Source organism: Salvelinus fontinalis, chromosome 1 (assembly GCF_029448725.1).
Source record: "Salvelinus fontinalis isolate EN_2023a chromosome 1, ASM2944872v1, whole genome shotgun sequence".
Taxonomy (NCBI): domain Eukaryota; kingdom Metazoa; phylum Chordata; class Actinopteri; order Salmoniformes; family Salmonidae; genus Salvelinus; species Salvelinus fontinalis.
This window is the reverse complement of record NC_074665.1, coordinates 41,736,204-41,750,528: the sequence shown is the minus strand read 5'-3', so window position 1 is coordinate 41,750,528 and position 14,325 is coordinate 41,736,204. Positions and strand designations below refer to the sequence as shown.

Sequence of the window (14,325 nt, the reverse complement as noted above, 5' to 3'; positions counted from 1 at the left end):
AATACTTGAGCATTTGCTTGAGCTTGCCTAGAGTGCCAGATGCAAGGTTGTAAGTTTACACTTATCCACTGCACTTATCCGCAGTGGTGGAAAAAGTACCCAATTGCCAAAATTGAGTAAAAGCAAAGATACCTTAATAGAAAATGACTCAAGTAAAAGTGAAAGTCACCCAGTAAAATATTACTTGAGTCAAAGTCTAAAAGTCTTCGGTTTTATATATACTTATTTATATATACTTATTTGGCGCTGGCCCCCATGGGAAGTACATTATTTTCTTTAGGAATGTAGTGGAGTAAAAGTTGTCAAAAATATAAATAGTAAAGTACAGATACCCCAAAACTCTACTTAAGTACTTTACACCACTGCTTATCCATTGGTTCCTTTGGACCAGGCAAAACAGCACAGGTCTATTGTGTACTGTCTTTGACCTAACTCACCTGGTAACGCGTGATTATGATTATACGCATTACCCCTACGGGGCAGCGAGTGATGATTAAGATGATTATAATGATGCATCGGTGACGGTCCATCCGTCTCCAGGTCGCTCTCTCCTCCATTGGGGAAGGTGGGGTCTTTGCAATAGCGCCCGGGGCTCGCTGGGGCGTCATCGGGACCCCCGTCCAGGAACACAGAGTCCGAGTGTCCCCCCGTAGAGAGGTGTGAGGTGGTGCGGGCCAGGAGGGAGGGGTAATGGGAGTTCCAGGGCCCGTTGGAGATGGCGCTGGCCCCCATGGGCAGAGTGGGGTACTGGCTGCGCCCCAGGGTGCTCACCGAGGAATACATGCTTCTCGGGCCGCCCGCCATGGAGGGCTCGCTGTCCAATCCCTGGTCCGTACTCTGAGGGGGTGGAAGAAGAGTTTGTGTGTGAGAGAGAGAGTGAGAGGGAGAGTGAGAGTGAGAGTAAGAGTGAGAGAGAGAGAGAGAGAGAGTATGTGTGTGTGTGTGTGAGAGTAGATCAAGGAAACTTAGTATTAGGGGAAGGAGAGGCAAAAGGGGAGAGGGAAGGGGCATGAGGAGGGGGAAAGATGGAGAAGGAAATTAAATGAGGGAAGAACAGGAGAGGTAGCAAGTAGAGGGTAAGTGATTGTTCCAAAGACAGACAGGACAGAAGAAACGGGTAAATGGGAGGAAAAGGCAGAGAAAATAATTCGGAGAGGACAAAGTGAGTTGAGTACTGACCCTGTGTGAGTGGTGTCGTGAGGGGCCGTTGGGGCCTGAGGTCTCCGCTTGGGGTCTGAAGAAGTTGGGCTGGGGCACCAAGTACTCCTCAGCATCCAGCAGGTCTCTGATTTCTGCTCCCTCCTCCTCCAGTAGCATCCTGAAGAACTGACTGTCAACCGGACTGGACAAACTCATCTTGTCATCATTCTGGAGAGAGAGAAGGGAGGGAGAAAGAGGAGGTGGAGGGAGAGGAAGAAAGGAATGATTTAGGAAATAAAGTAAGCTGGTAAGCAAACAGATGGTGAGAGTTTGGCTACATGTATTTGAACAAACAAACTCACATGCACACAGATTCCACTCATACTCATCTCACAGACTGGCAAACAATATCCACACATCAAGCATGTCTACAAGCATGCACACATACAGCCACCCAGTCACAGACAGACAGACCGCAACATACACAGAGACAACAACAGACACAACGACATACACACACACCTGGATGACTACGTAGCGAGGTGGGTCTCGTGCCATGGCGCTGAACTCTGTCACCAGCTCCTTGAATTTAGGCCTGCTGTCTGGTTCAATCATCCAGCCTGTGTATCAAACGCAGACACAGGTCTGAACTATACTAATCAATGAAATACATTTAATTTGTGTTGCGCTTTTTAAAAAGACTTGAATAGATGAGTCTTTTCCATTTATTTGGAGTTTAGGCATATTAGCGGTGTCTACAAACTTTGATTTTGGGGTGAACCGCCCATCTAAGAGGTCATCTCTTAAAGGGAACCCCCCATTTTGTTTGTATGGAAGAAACGCTAAGGTTCCAGCAGTGCCACTTACACTTGACCATGATCATGTAGACGTCAATGGTGCAGATAAGGGGCTGGGGGAGCCTCTCGCCCCCCTCCAGCAGCTCTGGGATGTCTCGTGCCGGGATCAGGTCATAGGGCTTGGCCCCAAAGGTCATCAGCTCCCAAACAGTCACCCCTAATGAGATAGAGCGATACAGTTGCAGATAGAGATGGTTCCAAATGCTCCATCCAACATTAAAAAACAGTATAGTGTAATATGGTATAAATGCTGTAGTGTTTTTGCAGACTTTACTGTAGTATATTCACTTTAGTATTTTTGGTTAATGTTCTATACTGTAGTGTTTTTGCGGACTGTATTATACTGTAGTATTTACTGTAGTGTTTTTGCAGAAATAAATGTAGTATTTACTATAGTGTTTTTGTTGTATTATCTTTTACATAGAGGTGGAGACTTTCTCCTTCAGGAGAAATACTAAATGAGCAAATTTTCCTTAACCTTTAGGTAGGTAGGACTAGGGGGTGAATGGATAGTTCAGAGCTTCTGCTCCCTAGTTCTATTACCTGTAGGGAACACAATGTGGTCTATATTTGGCATGTAGGTTTATCACTTTTGGGTGTCACAAATTGTGATTATGAGGGAGGGGAATTGGCAGGGTATATGCAAATTCAACAATTTAGCATTTACTATAGTTAAAAAAGTGTAGTGTTTTTGCAGACATTACTGTAATTTTTACTACAGTGTATATCTGCAGATAATACTGTAGTAGTTACTGTAATATTCTACGACAGTCTATAGTAAGTACTACACATGATCGAGGGATACTACAGTGTGTAGTATCGTATTCTACACTAAGTACTGTAGTATTCTATAATAAACTGTTTTTTTGTCATGTGTGATATTATGGCAATAACAGAATATTCAAACTAGAAGGTAGTCTTTGAATGTTTGGTGCCAACATGGCAGCCAATTAAATGTTCTCTCTGACACTCAGTTTGCTGACTTTATTCAGAGCTATAGATAAACAGTTGTGGGCACTAAAACCTGTGGTACAGGTTTTTGTAAACAAACTATTGCTATTCGATAGAGTGCCTTGTTGCATACGCATTATGGCAATTGTTCTGCCTATACGACTTAACTTTTAATTGCCCACAAATGTACAGAGGTACTGTTGAGTCTGAAATAGTACAGTCGACGTTGCTGTCTTAGTGAATATTTAAATGCTTAGTGCCATTATTTATATATTAAGTATGTGTATCAAGATGGGTTAGAAGTGTCTAGACTGACCGTAGCTCCACACATCACTCTGGTGGGTGAACTTCCTGTGGAGGATAGACTCCAACGCCATCCACTTAATAGGCACCTGAAGAGCACAGATACATTACATTGAGTAAGCAAAACATTGGGAACACCTTCCTAATATTGAGTTGCACACCATTTTGCCCTCAGAACAGTCTCAATTCGTCAGGGCCAACGGGGTCCCCCCCAGTTTGTTGTGTCAAGTTGGCTGGATGTCCTTTTGGGAGGAGGACCATTCTTGATACACACAGGAAACTGATGAGCGTTTAAAAAAACAGCAGTGTTGCAGTTCTTGACACAATCAAAACGGTGCGCATGGCAACTACTACCATACCCCGTTCAAAGGCACTTAAATATTTTGTCTTTCCCATTGCCTAGTTAAATAAAATACAAAACTTCACCCTCTGATGGCACAAATACACAATCCATGACTCTTAAAATTCCTTCTTTAACCCGTCTCCTCCCCATCATCATTTTTTTTTTTTAAACAGGGATTCACCATTGAGACCAGGGTCTCTTTCTCAAGGGAGCCCTGCACATACAATTCATAGACAAAATCTAATAAAAATCCGATCAGTACAAAAACAAAGTAAAATATAGCACAACAAACAATCAAGAAAAACAGCAATATTCCTCCGCAAATAGTTCCCCAATTAATATTTTAAGTTGCCCAAGCGGCATCAGAGCATCCAATTGCAGTGTATTTTGCAGTTGGTTCCAGCAATGATGTGCATTAAAACTAAAAGCAGATTTACCTAATTCGGTAGAGACCTGAGAAACCTCAAGTTACCAAACCCACTCACAGGGTTGGTTCTCTCATATATTTTTTAAACTTTAACAACAAAGTTAGGTAAGTTGGAAGCTTGTGTAGTAAGGCTTTATAAACAAAAAGGGAGTGATAAATTGATCGACAGGACTTCAACGAGGACCAGCCCACCTTTAGATACAGGATGCAGTGGTATTAAGTATTAAGACTGTCACTATTGATAAAATGAATGGCGCTATGGTAAACGGCATACAAAGTTTAAGAGTAGTGCCTGCTGCAATCTGGTAAATGGTGTCACCAAATATTTTTGCATCAGCACACTCTAGGAGCTCAGATTATACACCATATTTTCAAATGGTGTCACCATAATCATGAACTGGCAGGAAAGTTGACTATCATTTTCAATTTAGGGAGAGGGAAGATCTATTGCTAAAAAGAAGCCCACTTTAAAATCTTAGTTAAAAAGCTAACTCATCCATTTTTGTTTTTTAAACATTAAGTATTTGTTAATCCAAATGTGCAGATTTGTAGGCGGGAACCTGATAAATGGGAGAATCATCTAGGGCTGGGTGATATGGCCAAAATTTCATATCATTATATCTTTCAAATATTTTACAGTATTTGGTGTTATTTTATGTTTATGAATAATAAAGGTTTTACATACATTTATGAGAAGTTCATGACCCTAGGGTGGAAACATACATTATAAGTGATTTCAATGAGACTTTCTCTATTCTGAATGTTTTATACTGTTCCATCCAACTTCAAACCAAAATAACTTTCTGCATTTTCATACATTTCCGGATTTCCTGCATTTCCTTCGTTATTATTTCCACACAGTGCCCCACAGAGCTGCATAATATGGGCAAAAAAAATCTATGCCTAGTTAATTGGTGAACTGTTGGAATCATGGAAATAGAATGATTTATCTAATTCTATAGTTGGAATATAGTGGGCAGCACCTTGAATACGTTGTTGTTTGACATGACAATGAATAAACCAGGGAGGAATTACTGACAGGGTAGAAACCAAAGTTTTGGTCAGTGTTTCCAGGGGACTCTAATTAGAGGTTACATTACATGTTTTCTTACCTCATGTAGCTAGCTAATATATTCATGCTTCGTCTATTCTTCTCTGATTTGGTAGATACCGTTGCACAAACAACCTGGCTGCGTTAGCTAGCTACTTTTGCGCTGACTCATTACATCATCTAACTAGCGATTAGCGGCTAACAATTTATTTTAGCTAGAATTTGCTAAGAAAAGACAAACTAGCAGACAGTAAGATACACAAACTAGTAATGTAGTTATAGATAATGATATATAATAATGTAGTTAATGCTTGTAGAAAGCAGCATCCTTGTCACCAACACCAGCATATGACTATGCAGACTGCAGAATTAATGGTAAGAATGTGCTTGTGACAACTTGGTTGAGCAACTGCTCTCTCCTTGAGTGACAGAGGGCAGAGCTTGGTGTGGAAGCAGCAGGGGGAGAGGGAGAAAAACGATTCAAGTAGCATATTGGAGTAAACCATTAAAAAACAGACATTACAAGCGCCAGAGTTGCATGTCACATTTAACAAAACAAACATTGAAATACCATTATAGAAGGTAAAGTAAAAACACAAACTGGTTCCAGCCCTAGAACAATCCAATTAATAAATATGTATCCATCTGAAACATTCTTGCGAGAACTAAAAGAACATCAGAGCTGCCAACTCTCACGCATTGGCCGTGAGACACATGCATTTGACGCTCTCACGGCACACCTCGATTATCTCACGCATTGAAAACTGCTTTAAGTTTTCTAATTAGTCCATTATAGTAAGCGCATTAACTTTCAACTGTGCTCCAAATTGTTTTGAAATCGGAGCATCTGCGCCTCGTATTTAACATCACGACCGGAACCTCTATCATTGTCCTGCTATGCCACAGCCCTGTGAACCGCAGATTATTGAAGCATATGATTGGTCTAGTTATGTTAGGGATCAAGGGGATTGGATGAATGTTTTAAAGAAACGCCCATCAAGATTAGGGTGGAACTGAATGGAGAGAGAGAACGTTATCCTCTGAGTTCATAAAACGGTAAAAATAGCAGCACGGTAGTGCTGACAATGTACAACGTCGACAAAATGTAATTGCTGTTACCCCCGCCCCATTGGAGAATGCCGCCTTTTGACAGCATGTCATCCAAATTTGCATTAGTCCCCTGGTTTGGTGATTGGCATTTTGGCTGTGACAAAGAAAAGACAGAAGACAGACCTAGAGCATGTTTTAGCAGGGAAGTTTGGTAGGGTGACCTGATTTGTAACTATGAAAATCATATTGTCAAACAGGTTGTGAACAAAAAAGTGTACTTTTTTTGTTGTTTAATTTTAGAGGGGGGACAATAAATAGAAACATTATTTGGAATGGGTGAAGGGCAGATTTATGTAATCTTGTTTTGAGGAGATTTTATTATCTATTTACTTTATTTAGTCTGATCAGTGGAACAATTCACTTATTTTTTTTAATATTTTTTTTTTTACATTGGGCAATACTGTAGGGTAATTACTCTGCTTGTCAGCAAGAACATTACTGTTAATCCCATGTTATTTTATTATTCCACTTCTTGATTTGATTTTTCACAATTTTGCAGGTGTAATCACATATTTGATGATGGCAAGGATCCTCAACTAGTCTGCATAAACCACCTGAATATTGATATTCATTAGACTTTTCTTGAATGTTGGGTGATTTTGAGAAATGAATTGTTATTACAAGAACATTTTTAAACACCCAGCACTTGGGAAACATCAGGGGTGGCCAACCCTCCTGGAGAGCAAGCAGGATTTTCATTCAACCCTATTTTAAAGAGATAGTTTACCCAAAATAAAAAATGATTGTGTCCTTACCTTAAAAGGAGAATACAACTTATGATTTGGTTACACACTGCCATCAACTATTAATATTAGTATTACCTGTGCAGAGCTTTGGTGTAGTGGTAACACTCCCCGGCACGTGTCACATACAGCTTTCCACCTGAGAACAGGGATCAATCCCTGCACCCAACCATCCCAATGTTTCTCCCATATCCCTGTCACCCCATTTAATTACTGTCTGAGAAAGTGTCAAACCACCCAAAAAATATTAGCACACTCAAAGTAACAGTAGTCCTAAATACACCTGACCTGTGGTAAAAAATCAAATTTAAAAAATCCACCCTGGTCATTGGCCTAAGCCATGTCAGAATATGTAGAATTGCAGGAAATTGGCACAACTAGGGGTTGTGACATTGGGCAATGAAATTCACATTGGCAGCCCTGCAACATTTATTTAGTCTTGCACGCATTAAGTACAAGTTTTAAACCAACCACGGCTTTCTGTAAGGTAACAAGGTCAGATTGCAGCTCTAACTTAGCCTGGATTTAACAGGTGACATCAATAAGGGATCATAACGTTCACCTGGATTCACCTGGTCATTCTGCAATGGAAAGAGCAGGTGTTCCTAATGTTTTGTACACTCAGTGTATATATAAAACACACACACAGCCATACCTTGCCTCCGTCTGCATGGTACTCTGTTTCGTCTATGTCCAACAGGCGAGCCAGGCCGAAGTCAGTGATCTTGACGTGGTTGGGGTTCTTTACCAGGACGTTACGTGCTGCCAGGTCCCTGTGCACAAGACGCACATCCTCCAGGTAGCTCATCCCCTAAACATACACACACAAAATAAGACATTTCACCCATAGACATTATGATCCCATGCAGACGGACGAACAAATGAATGATGGACAGATCATATCTCTCGTAGCCTCACCTTCGCTATCTGCACACACCAATTGAGGAGGTATTGGGAGCCGATGTGGTCCTTGTTCTCTCGGACGTAGTCCAGCAGGCAGCCGTATGGCATGAGCTGGGTGACCAGCTGAACTGTAGAGGTCAGGCAGATACCCAGCAGACGACACACATAGGGACTGGCCACACCGGCCATTACGTACGCCTCCTATGTGTGTGTGTGTGTGTGTGTGTGTGTGTGTGTGTGTGTGTGTGTGTGTGTGTGTGTGTGTTAAAGAAAGAGAAAAAGAGCGAGAAAGACAGTGAGATTCTGTGTGTAAGAATTCATTAAAAGAAGGATGGGTTGATAACAAAACTCACATCCAGGATCTCCTTGTTGGCCTTGGGTGAGGTGTTCTCCCGCAAAACCTTGATGGCCACCGGGATCTTCACATTCTCCCCATCAGGCGCCCACGCCCCCTGGAATGAGTATATTCACATTATAATTACGCTATAATAACATAATAACTTTTGAAAAAGTTATAATTTCAATAAATGATGTTGACATCAATGTTATATTAAATTTCAAACTATTCGATTGGTATGAGGGTATCTTTTAGACAATGCAAAGACAGACAGATGCATGCACACACACCTTGTAGACAGTGCCGAAGGCTCCTGAGCCCAGAACTCTTAGCTTCTTTAGCTCAGTCTCCTTGAGGATGCGCATCTGGGCCTGATTGGGCAGGGCTCCGCTGGGAGTCAGAGGCTCCACCAGCTACAGACAGAGAGAAGACTCCCATCAAGCTTGCAGTTAAAACTAGAACTGCAATCACTGACTCTTTCACTTAGAACTGAAATTTTTATCACGCTTTGTGTTACGACAAGACCTACGACATTGATAATGCCCTGGGAAACACTAATAACATATTAACTACAGGGATTGTAGAAGAAAAAAATAGTCTGGGGCCAAATTAACCTCCCCTTTCATGTATAAAATTAAAAAAAATGTTATTCGGGCAAGAGGATAATTTTGTACACGTATGAAACTTTTCAATGTATTAAAAAAATCTGAATCCATATGAAGGAAATCCGTCGCAGTGACAGAGAACTTTAACCCCTGTAACTATAAGACAGACAGCTTATTAACTTCTTGAGAATACAGGGGGTGCTGTTTTCGCATTAGCATAATTTCCTCTACAGATTAAACTGCCTCTTATTCAATTATTGCTCTTACTATATGCATATAATTAATACCATTGGATAGAAAACAATCTATAGTTTCTAAAACCGTTTTAATTTTGTCTCTGAGTGAAACAGAAGTCATTTGACAGCACTTTCCCTGACCAAGAAGAAGAATGCAAGATGTGTATGCTCGCTTCAACGCTCTGCCTATATATGGTCACGCCACCTATGACCCGAAACACACTTCATTCGTCTTCCTCTGGGTGTCAAGAGGGCGTCAGAGGAGAAATTTTTTGTTTATCTTGTACTGACGTGAAATAAGACCTATTTCTTTGGCGTGACCGACAACTTCCGGTTCTCTGAATCGCGCGATTTGGAGGTGCGATTGTCTACTGTTTTGCTGCCGTTACGGATGAAAACTATCTCCGTCTCGAAGTTTGTTTGATACATGTGACCATATCATCGTAATGTATGTTTTTTCAATATAGTTTAATCAGATTATTTGAATTTTTTCGGGAGTTTTGCCGTGTTCCGTTCTGTGACTTTTTTTTACTTTAGCCAGTCGACCAGTACATATGCTAAATGAAGAGGGAAAGTTGCCATTATGAATGGATTGAACGACTCATCAGGACTAAGGACACCTTGATCAACATTCTGATGAAAGATCAGCAATAGTAAGAACCAATTTACGATGTTATTTCATATATCTGTCGTGCATGTGAACTGGTCGTGGGCGCCCAGCTGGTTCTGGCTGGCGTGGCTATGCTAATTTAGCGCTACATTTTGTTTTCGCTATAAAACATTTAATAAATCAGAAATATTGTTTGGATTCACCAGATGTTGGGCTTTCAATATCTGTACGCTGTGTATTTTTTCTGAAATGTTTTAACATAAGTAATTAGTTATATGACGTTGGTCTCTAATTGTTCTGGCTGCGTCGGCACTATTTCAGATTGCAGCTGCAATGTAGAACTGTGATTTATACCTGAAAAATGCACATTTTTCAAAAAAAAACTATGCTATACCATAAATATGTTATCAGACTGTCATCTTATGAAGTTGTTTCTTGGTTAGTGGCTATATATATTTTTATTTAGTCGAATTAGTGATAGCTACTGACGCAGGAAAAAACTGTTGAAGTAAAAAAATTGTGTCTTTTGCTAACGTGTTTAGCTAATAGATTTACATATTGTGTCTTCCCTGTAAAACATTAAAAAAATCTGAAATGGTGGCTTTATTCACAGGATCTGTATCTTTCATTAGGTGTCTTGGACTTGTGATTTAATGATATTTAGATGCTACTATTTAATTGTGACGCTATGCTAGCGATGCTAATCAGTGTGGGGGGGGTGCTCCCGGACCCGGGGTAGGTGCTCGGTAGAGGTTAACATATTGTATGATCTCTACAAGTAGCGACCTACTGATATTACAAAGATATCATTTACAAGCTTCGCATGAATCATTTTTCAAATTCTGTCTTTTGAACAACAACCCCCATGATGCTTCGCGCCACCCCCGTGTGTCATGGCAGTGCCCACACCCACCTCATGCTCCTGGAGGATCCTCCTCAATGTCTCCTTCCTCTTGAGCTGTTTCTGTCGGCGTAGGTAGAACACCAGCAGACCCAATAGGATGAGGAAGAGCACCGCCCCGCCCACTGCAGCCGCGATCGAAGTGCCCGGCCTGGAAAGGCAGAGAGCGACATTCACATTCATCAAGTACCTACTACTTTTATTAATGCTACTACACATTCATAAACCTCTTGGCTTCCTTGTGAATATTTTGTGAATGCATTGAAGCAGATGAAGTAATCCTTAGACAAACAGGACAAAAGGCTCAAAGATGACACTGGAGAATTTCAGTTAAAGAGCAGGAGAGATGAAAGATTACATTTTTTACTGACAGTTGGATAAGAGAGAATGGGAGAGAGTTGGATAGAGGGGAGAAACAGCACCAACGCGGTGGGTGTGGCTTGGAGAAAAAAGAAACGTATTGAAAAAGAGACAATAGGATATCAGCTAGAGTATTGCAGAACATGACAGATATTTGTGATGGAAAACCTTACCCTGTTTTAGTATGGATGGGGCAGCCTCTTTCATCCTTCTGAGTGCACCTAAGAAAGAAAAAGCAGCACTAGCATTGTGCAGTTTGGTGGTGGTGTGTTTGTGTGTTCACACACCTGTTTGTGTGTGTATATCTCATGTAATATCTGTGTGTGTGTGTGTGTGTTTAAGTTTGTGTGTGTTTGCAGTCACATGCCCATTTGTGTGTGTGTGTGTGTGTGTGTGTGTATGCGATCACATGCCTGTGTGTGTGTATGTTCACATGCCTGTGTGTTTGTGTGTGTATGTCTCATGTCACATCTGTGTGTGTGTGTGTGTCTGTTTAAGTTTGTGTGTGTGTACACTCACGAGAGAGTGCAGTTGGTGTTGCAGGAGAGGCAGTGGCCCGTGGCGTTGCTGTATTTCCACACAGTGTGCTGCTCCTCCTTCAACCCACTGGGACATTTCTCCACACACACCTCCCCATCCTGGTAATGCAGGCAATCTGTACATTGGTGGGCCCCCTATAGGTAAGACGAAAGAGAGAGCTTAGATTCACACACACACACAGTATTTAAAAACACATATATATAGTAAAACGTTTTTGCCCCCTTCCTGATTTTATCTGTTATTGCATATTTTTTTTATATTGAATGTTATCAGATCTTCAACCAAAACCTAATATTAGATAAAGGGAAACTGAGTTGACAAATAACCACATTTTTAAAAACTTATTTAATTAGAGTTATGCAACACCTAATTCCCCTGTGTGAAAAAGGATTTGCCACATTAATAACTGTCTGTGCCACCTTTAGCTGCAATGACTCCAACCAAACGCTTCTTGAAGTTGTTAATCAGTCTCTCACATCGCTGGGGAGGAATAATGGCCCACTCTTGCATGCAGAACTGCTTTAACTCAGCAACAATTGTGGGGTTTCAAGCATGAACTGCTCGTTTCAAGTCCTGCCACAACATTTTAATTGGTATTAAGTCTGGACTTTGACTAGGCCATTCCGAAACTTCAAATGTGTCGCTTTTGAACCATTTTCATGTCGACTTAATTGTGTGTTTTGGATCATTGTCTTGCTGCATGACCCAGCTGCGCTTCAGCTTCAGCTAACAGACGGATGGCCTGACATTCTCCTGTAGAATTTTCTGATACAGAGCAGAATTAATGGTTCCCTCTATTAAGGCAAGTCATCCAGAACCTGAGGCAGCAAAAGATCCCCAAACCATCACACAACCACCACCAAATCAAATTTTATTAGTCACATGCGCCGAATACAATAGTGAAATGCTTACTTACAAGCCCCTAACCAACAACGCAGTTTAAAAAATACGAATAAGAAATAAAAGGAACAAGTAATTAATGAGCAGCAGTAAAATAACAATAGCGAGACTATATACAGGTGGTACCGGTTAGTCATAGTAATTGAAGTAATATGTACATGTAGGTAGAGTTATTAAAGTGACTATGCATAGATAATAACAGAGTAGCAGTGGCGTAAAAGAGGGGGGTGGGCAACGCAAATAGTCTGGGTAGCCATTTGATTAGATGTTCAGAAGTCTTGGACCTAGACTTGGTGCTCCAGTACAGTTTGCCGCACGGTAGCAGAGAGAACACTCTATGACTAGGGTGGCTGGAGTCTATGACAATTTTTAGGGCCTTCCTCTGACACCGCCTGGTATAGAGGTCCTGGATGGCAGGAAGCGTGGCCCCAGTGATGTACTGGGCCATACGCACTACGCTCTGTAGTGCCTTGCGGTCGGAGGGCGAGTAGTTGCCATACCAGGCAGTTATGCAACCAGTCAGGATGCTCTTGATGGTGAAGCTGAAGAACCTTTTGAGGATCTGAGGATGCCATGCAAAATCTTTTCCATCTCCTGAGGGGGAATAGGTTTTGTCGTGTCCTCTTCACAACGGTCTTGGTGTGTTTGGACTATGTTAGTTCGTTGATGATGTGGACACCAAGGAACTTGAAGCTCTCAAACTGATCCACTACAGCCTTGTTGATGAGAATGGGGGCGTGCTCGGTCCTCTTTTTCCTGTCGTCCACAATCATCTCCTTTGTCTTGATCACGTTGAGGGAGAGGTTGTTGTCCTTGCAACACACTGCCAGGTCTCTGACCTCCTCCCTATAGGCTGTCTCATCATTGTCGGTGATCTGGCCTACCACTATTGTGTCATCGGCAAAAACTTAATGACGGTTTTGTAGTCGTGCCTGGCCGTGCAGTCATGAGTGAACAGGGAGTACGGGAGGGGACTGAGCACCCACCCCTGAGGTGCCCCTGTGTTGAGGATCAGCGTGGCCGATGTGTTGTTACCTATCCTTACCACCTGGGGGCGGCCCGTCAAGAAGTCCAGGATCCAGTTGCAGAGGGAGAGTCCCAGGGTCCTTAGCTTATTGATGAGCTTTGACTGCACTATGGTGTTGAACGCTGAGCTGTAGTCAATGAATAGAATTCTCACATAGGTGTTCCTTTTGTCCAGGTGGGAAAGGGCAGTGTGGAGTGCAATAGAGATTGCATCATCTGTGGATCTGTTGGGGCGGTATGCGAATTGGAGTGGGTCTAGGGTTTCTGGGATAATGGTATTGATTGGAGCCATGACCAGCCTTTCAAAGCACTCATGGCTACAAACGTGAGTGCTACGGGTCGGTAGTCATTTAGGCAGGTTACGTTAGTGTTCTTGGGCACAAGCACTATGGTGGTCTGCTTAAAACATGTTGGTACTATAGACTCGGACAGGGAGATGTTGAAACTATCAGTGAAGACACTTGGCAGTTGGTCACCGCATGCTTGGAGTAGATGTACTGGTAATCCTTCTGGCCCTGCGGCCTTGTGAATATTGACCTGTTTAAAGGTCTTACCCACATCGGCTGCGGATAGCGTGATCACACAGTCGTCCGGAACAGCTGGTGCTCTCAGTGTTATTTTCCAAATGGAGGGCGAGGGAGATCTTTGTACGCGTCTCTGTGCGTGGAGTAAAGGTGGTCTAGAGTTTTTTTCCCCCTCTGGTTGCACATTTAACATGCTGATAGAAATGTGGTAAAACGGATTTAAGTTTCACTGCATTAAAGTCCCCGGGCACTGGATGAGCGTTTTCCTGTTTGCTTTTGGTGGAATACAGCTCATTGAGTTCGGTCAGGTGCTAGCATCGGTCTGTGCAGGTATGTAGACAGCTACGACAAATACAGATAAACTCTAGGTAGATAGTGTGGTCTACAGCTTATCATGAGATACTCTACCTCAGCCGAGCAAAACATTGAGACTTCCTTAAATATCGTGCACCAGCTGT

The 14,325-nt window shown here is 42.0% G+C and overlaps 1 protein-coding gene across 1 annotated transcript in view; it reads right to left on the bottom strand.

The window, feature by feature from the left end:
- The window catches only part of erbb2 (erb-b2 receptor tyrosine kinase 2), a 49,198-nt gene that overhangs the window by 6,222 nt on the left and 28,651 nt on the right, over positions 1-14,325 (bottom strand). The window contains exons 15-26 of the mRNA XM_055921771.1: positions 11,397-11,551; positions 11,051-11,098; positions 10,530-10,668; positions 8,456-8,578; positions 8,182-8,280; positions 7,844-8,029; positions 7,581-7,736; positions 3,265-3,340; positions 2,008-2,154; positions 1,663-1,760; positions 1,180-1,368; positions 438-837 (exon numbers count right to left, since the gene is read on the bottom strand). Of these exons, the coding sequence (XP_055777746.1) occupies positions 438-837; positions 1,180-1,368; positions 1,663-1,760; positions 2,008-2,154; positions 3,265-3,340; positions 7,581-7,736; positions 7,844-8,029; positions 8,182-8,280; positions 8,456-8,578; positions 10,530-10,668; positions 11,051-11,098; positions 11,397-11,551 (1,816 nt within the window). The remainder of the gene's footprint in view (positions 1-437; positions 838-1,179; positions 1,369-1,662; positions 1,761-2,007; positions 2,155-3,264; positions 3,341-7,580; positions 7,737-7,843; positions 8,030-8,181; positions 8,281-8,455; positions 8,579-10,529; positions 10,669-11,050; positions 11,099-11,396; positions 11,552-14,325) is intronic.